Raw genomic sequence first — 6,204 nt, forward strand, 5'->3', positions numbered from 1 at the left:
CTCTTAGAGTCCCAACAAGGACAGACCTTCCAGAATCCTATCACACAAGGCTGCAAGAGAAGTTGCTCACTTCTTCAATAGCAATAATGGTCCTCGTTCATAAGAATTAGGAGAAGGAAGGTCTTTGTGGCGCTTCTTGGGCTGCGGAAACATTTAGAGGTAGAAGCTGTAGTGTGCAACTAAGCGAGGGAATCTCCTAAGCTGTGTGGGGAGGTTTTCATTGACACCATTTCCTTCTCCACAGACACACCGACTGCGATGATTAGGCCAGACCCTCCCCATCCTCGTGAGGGCCAGAAGCTGTTGCTACACTGTGAGGGTCGTGGCAATCCAGTGTAAGAAGATCCATTTCCTGGTCTCCTCCTTACTCTCCACATTCTCAGATTGTCTTCTTCACATAACAGCTCCTTCCTATCTCCTCTCTATTGTCTGACCTGAGCCTCTCATTTCCCTGACTGTCCAATAATGTCCACCTGCAATTAGTTCTTCTGCAAAGCAGCACAAGTTGAAAGGGGCCACTCCCTAGCTCAGTCCCTGAGTTTCCTACAAAGGCCAAGTTAAAGTAAGATACAAGTCAGGAGATTTCCAGCTTCCCCAGAACGAACCCCAAGAGTCCACCTGGAGTATAACAGCTCCAATGTCTCTGGCCCTGATAATTTCTCCAGCCTCATCAAACAGTCCTTGACATCCCTGCTCCCAGTTTTTTTTTTTTCTTTTAGCTCCCTGGCCTATGCTCTCCTGAGCTCTTCTGATTTATCTGCCTCGACAGCCCCCAGCAGTACCTATGGGAGAAGGAGGGCAGTGTGCCACCCCTGAAGATGACCCAAGAGAGTGCCCTGATCTTCCCCTTCCTCAATAAGAGTGACAGCGGCACCTACGGCTGCACGGCCACCAGCAACATGGGCAGCTACAAGGCCTACTACACTCTCAACGTTAATGGTGAGCCCTCCTCAGTTCTCTTCCTCCAGAATCTCCTTTCTCTGTCCATCATATTCCCTTTTAAAATACTTCTTGATAACATCCCCAAACTGTGACGGGGAGTGGAGGAAAGGAAAATCAGCCCACCACTGGGGTCCCTGAGGGCTTAGGTCCCAGGTCCACTCTAGAATGTGAAATGGCCGCTTAGTGAAAAAACATTAGAAGGGTGGGCTCTCATCTGCCTTTCTTTGGTAGTAGTGGCCTGGGTGACACCATCTTCCATCCTCTGCACTTGTCTGACCACAAGAACAATAATTCTGTGTGCAGAGGCCCTAAAGCCTGTCAAGTGCAGGCGCAGGTGCATTTCCTTCTCTAACTGGCTCTTCTCAGAGTTGCTTCTCCTAAGATTAGGTATTGGGTGCAATGCAACTGCTGTCGTTTTTTTTTCTGCCCACCTTAAGCACACGGTACTGGGTCTGGACAGAAAATAGAGAGAAGCTTGTACTATGCCAAGAGACAAATCTTTTCTCAGATGCTGTATCTTCTAGAAGGACCAGGTGATGCTCCTTCTCTGAAGTTCTTCTCAAAGCTGTGACCACAAAACCCAGCTTCAGGAGTTGTGGCAGGGTGGCACAGAGGCCCCTTTATGGAGAGTTGACGGGGGATTTTTTTTGAAGATCCCAATGGCTGTGGGCCCCACCAGAAAGTCTTGTAAATCTTTTCTCAGAATAGGGGAAATGCATTGTCAGGGAACTGTCAGAGGCTCCCTTACTTGAAACACTCATTAAAACAGTTGGGGGAATAAGAGCCAGGCCTCCCAGCGATAAGAGGTTTGAGTTCTTGAGATCAGAATGTCTAGATGGGTGATTCCCACTCCAGGGGCAGACCTCAGCATGTGGGAGCTGCCTCAGCACAACAAGGCTATTGTAGGATGCCAAGAGCAAGGACAATGCACTGAGCTCCGGTCTCTGCCCCCAGATCTCTCCAGACCAATCTGATGATGATTGGCAGTGAGAGAAAGTTCTTATGCCCTTGTGGTTGGTATCTTGCTGATCTCCCCTCTGCCCTGTGCTCAACAGCCAGGCAGAGGGAGTCCTGTGGAACTGCGTCTGTTTCCAGTGCTGACACCTGGTGGTAGAGGGAGCTACTGCATCTTCTTCCAGGAATATCCTTAAGTGGGCCTGACTGGAATGAAATTAAACGCTGTTCTACCTAGAGACGGGGGCCTGTAATTGAGGACCCCAGAGGTCGTTTGGCCATGGAAACCTGTGCTTTTCTAAGGAACTGCCATTTCCATAGCCTGTGGAATAAGTATCCAGGATTGATTTTCCATGTGGACTGTGTCTCACATACTCCCTGAGAGAGAGACAGCAGGTAAACTCACTGCTTCCTCCAAGTTACACCATCACCTCTACCCCAATCATATCATAGATTCCCTGGACTCATCCTCTCCCTTCCTCCCAAGCAGGGCATAAAAAACCAGAACACAAATGTTTTCTTTTCAAATAAGGCGTACACAGGCAAGGAACTGAAACGCGGGCCCAGCCAAGCCTGAGGAGACATAAGGTAGGAAAGACAAAATATGTAAGCAGTCAATGAGGCATTAAGGCTCAGGCTGAGCCCATGGAAAACAGCAGCTCTCCCATGGGTGGGAGAGTTATATCTATGGCTACCTCAGAACCGTGTGCTGGGCCCATGTGAGTTCTCAGATATTTGGGACTCTGGCTGTGCTGCTACTGTCTTTGCCACACCCGGCCCAGTCTGTGCTGTTGATCCTCTATACAGGTTGTCAATCCTCTGCATAGGTTGCCATGGAGGACAGATGCTGTATATTCAGTGGCAGGGACATCCACTATCATGAGAGAAAGCACCTTTTCCTTTGCACAAACCTTTGGAGGGTGGCAAAGTGAAGACGGAGTCCCATGCGTCCTTCTCGGGAAAGACAAGAGGCCCGGGGTTTCACTAGAACACTAAACTCCCCTGAACACTAAACTCCCCTGAACACTAAACTCCCCTGCTACAAAGGAACAGTGTTCTTTACATAGGGGCCACAATCTGTCATCTTTCGTAAGGTGCTGTCAAAGTGCTTAATTCTTGGCTCTATCAGCTTTTACTGCTCCTTCCCTATCTGATCTTAGGGCAGCAGGTGAATAGGCTGAGAAGGCCCTTAGAGCTAGGGGAGCTGGCTTAGAATATCAAGCAGACAGGAGAGTAAGAGGCCATGGGGACAGAGAAGGAACACTCTCATAACCCATAAATTAAAAAGAAAAAGAGGGAGAAAAGAAAGAAGGAAATAAGGGCAGAGGGATGGAGGAAAGAAGGAAGAGAGGAAGGAAGGAAAAGAAGAGGGGGAGTGAGGGAGTCAGGGAGGGAGGAAGGAAGAAAGGAAGAAATGGAGGGAGGGAGGGAAGGAAGGAGAGGCATTAAAGCAATGATCTTTGACCGAGGTCAAGCTTCGGTGCCAACAACTCAATTTATATGACTAGGTATGGGCAGATTTATTTATTTATTCATTAATCCATCAATTTGTTTTAGCAAATACTATAATCCAGGCATGGCATATAAGCACAAAATAAGGCATGACGAATGATGCTGCTCCATTTTCCTGATGTTAGTACCTGTTCCCTGCAGTGTAAGACTATTCATGTCCAAGTTGGAATGCTGTAAGGTAAGGGCTCTCCCCAGATCTGACTGTGTGTGTTGCCCTTTCCTCCAGACCCCAGTCCGGTGCCCTCCTCCTCCAGCACCTACCACGCCATCATCGGCGGGATCGTGGCTTTCATTGTCTTCCTGCTGCTCATCATGCTCATCTTCCTTGGACATTACTTGATCCGGCACAAAGGTCAGAAGCACAAGGAGAACATCAGCAGAACTTTGGAGGGGCAGGGAGACCAATCAGAGGCAGGCGTGAGGAGGAGCAGACAATGGAAAGGGCCTTCAGAGACTTGTCAGCCCTTTGGAATGTTTAGGGAATGGAAAATGGAGCCAACCCTATCATTGCCAACCCTGTGATAACTGAGCACCACCAACCCCGCAGTGTAAAGCCTGATCACTTGGGGACGGTCCAAGTGAAATCAAACCTTCCCACTCAGTCAGCGGTTGCTCCCATGCTGCTCTACCTCCAGGTCTCCTGCTGCAAGACAGAGAGATCCTGAAACCGCATCTCCATCTCATTGCTTCCTGCACTTTCTTACTTTCTGTCTGTTTAACCTCATTTTCTTCCTCTTTGATCTCATTGCGTTTCTTTCCTCTCCCACTTTTCTATCTTCTCTCTTATATCCATACCTTCTCTCTACCCTCTTTTCACATTCCTTCCTCTCAGACTTCCTACTCTGCCATTAATTCTAGCCAGCGGCCTGACTCCATAGACTGGTCATACATAAGCCAGATCTCAATTGCTTTGCTCATGAAGCTGACATAGCAGTTCCCCCGTCACCAAGTTGCGTGCACACGCATGCGTACACACACACACACACACACACACACACCTCTTTCTTGCTTTGTATTATAGATGAGATTCTACTTAGGGGCAGGATTCATTATTCATGAAGGGTGTGGTCAGGTGAGGGATGTTGGAAGCAAAATGCGAATTAGGTAAGGTGGAGTAGAAGAGAGCTATTGGCAAGCCAAAAATGACTTGAGCAGTGTGTGAGTGGGTGGGTGAGAGAGTGGGCAGGGTGGACTCAGAGGTTGGGAAGCTGGTCCTGAGAGGAGAAGCCTCTGTCTCTACACAGGAACCTACCTGACACATGAGGCGAAAGGCTCCGACGATGCCCCAGATGCGGACACGGCCATCATCAATGCAGAAGGCGGGCAGTCGGGAGGGGACGACAAGAAGGAATATTTCATCTAGGGGCGCCTGCCCACTTCCTGCGCCCCCCCCAGGGGCCCCGTGGGGACTGCTGGGGCTATCACCAACCTGGACTTGTACAGAGCGACCCCAGGGCCGCCCCTCCCGCTTGCTCCCCAGCCCACCCACCCCCCTGTACAGAATGTCTGCTTTGGGTGCGGTTTTGTACTCGGTTTGGAATGGGGAGGGAGGAGGGCGGGGGGGAGGGGAGGGTTGCCCTCAGCCCTTTCCGTGGCTTCTCTGCATTTGGGTTATTATTATTTTTGTAACAATCCCAAATCAAATCTGTCTCCAGGCTGGAGAGGCAGGAGCCCTGGGGTGAGAAAGGCAAAAAACAAACAAAAAAACAAGACCTTGGAGTGTTAGGAGGAGAGTGAAGGTAGAGGGGCGAGGAAGGGTAAGGGGCAGGGCTGGTTTGGAGCTGGGCGCTCTCACCACCCCTCCGTTCAGCCTCTGCAACAGAGCAGCTTCCCAGACTTCTCCAGGAACCCAGAAATGGGATGGTTGTCGACAAAGGTTGGGAGTGGCTTTTCCTCTGGTAGCCTGAGCACTACGAACAAGGAGGCAGGTGCCACCCTGACACCCCTCCTCCATAGCAATGGGAAAGTGATGAGTAGGGGAGTCCTGAGGAGATGTGGCCTGCAGAAGACACGCAGCCATGCAAGGACCCAGGGCTTTAACCTGGGGAGGACGCAGGTCCCTGCAAGGAAGAGTAGATTTGGAGAGGAAGGAAAGGAACAAAACTGGGCCCTTTCCATAGGAACTGCCCTTGGAGATTGCAGAGGGTGGCTGCCCCTCCTTGCTCCAGCAGCTGTGGGAGAGGCACTGCTCTGGGGCCTGCACTGCCTCTGCCTCCCCTGCTGAGGGGCCCCTCACTCTTACCCAAGACTCTGGATTGTTGCATGGCAACCACTCCTCCCATGGCATTGCTCAGCAACTACTCCTCCCATCCTGGCCACCCTGTGCCCCCTTCCTGGTCCCAACGCCAGCCCTTAGTCCTTCCTCCCTCAGCAGCCAGGCAGACATAACAACAAAACTACTAAAAGGAGCTTCACTGCACTGAGCTGTTTCCTGCCCAAACTAAGGGAATAATGTGAACTGTGTGCACGTGTGTGTAGTGTGTATACTTGTGTGCGTGTGTGCGTGTGTGTGCATGTGCGTGTGAGTGAGAGGCAGAGCGAGGGACTGAGGAGGAGGGCTAAGAGCCAGGGGTCCTGGGCAGGTGGACAGGGCTGTGGGACATGTCGGGGAGGCTTTGGGAATGGGGTATTCCTAGTCAGGGTTCACACCTCACCTGGGATGTTGTTCCATGCTGGTATTTCCTCTGCCACCCCCAATGCCCATCCGTCTTGGAGAAAGGAGTCCCTGGGTGTGTGTTTGCCCAGCTGTCCATTCTATCTCTCCCTGAAACCTGAAACACAGAGCATTCAGCCCTT

The 6,204-nt window shown here is 50.8% G+C and overlaps 1 protein-coding gene across 2 annotated transcripts in view; it reads left to right on the forward strand.

Moving 5' to 3' along the window:
* The window catches only part of CADM3 (cell adhesion molecule 3), a 30,668-nt gene extending 24,793 nt beyond the window's left edge, over positions 1–5,875 (forward strand). For both annotated transcript variants that reach the window (XM_003892884.4, XM_003892885.4), the window contains 4 exons: positions 245–335; positions 770–939; positions 3,635–3,760; positions 4,653–5,875. In XM_003892884.4, coding sequence (XP_003892933.1) covers positions 245–335; positions 770–939; positions 3,635–3,760; positions 4,653–4,771 — 506 coding nt within the window. In that variant the 3' untranslated portion in view covers positions 4,772–5,875. The remainder of the gene's footprint in view (positions 1–244; positions 336–769; positions 940–3,634; positions 3,761–4,652) is intronic.
* Positions 5,876–6,204: the final 329 nt, after the last annotated feature.

The sequence above is a fragment of the Papio anubis genome, chromosome 1 (assembly GCF_008728515.1).
Source record: "Papio anubis isolate 15944 chromosome 1, Panubis1.0, whole genome shotgun sequence".
Classification (NCBI taxonomy): domain Eukaryota; kingdom Metazoa; phylum Chordata; class Mammalia; order Primates; family Cercopithecidae; genus Papio; species Papio anubis.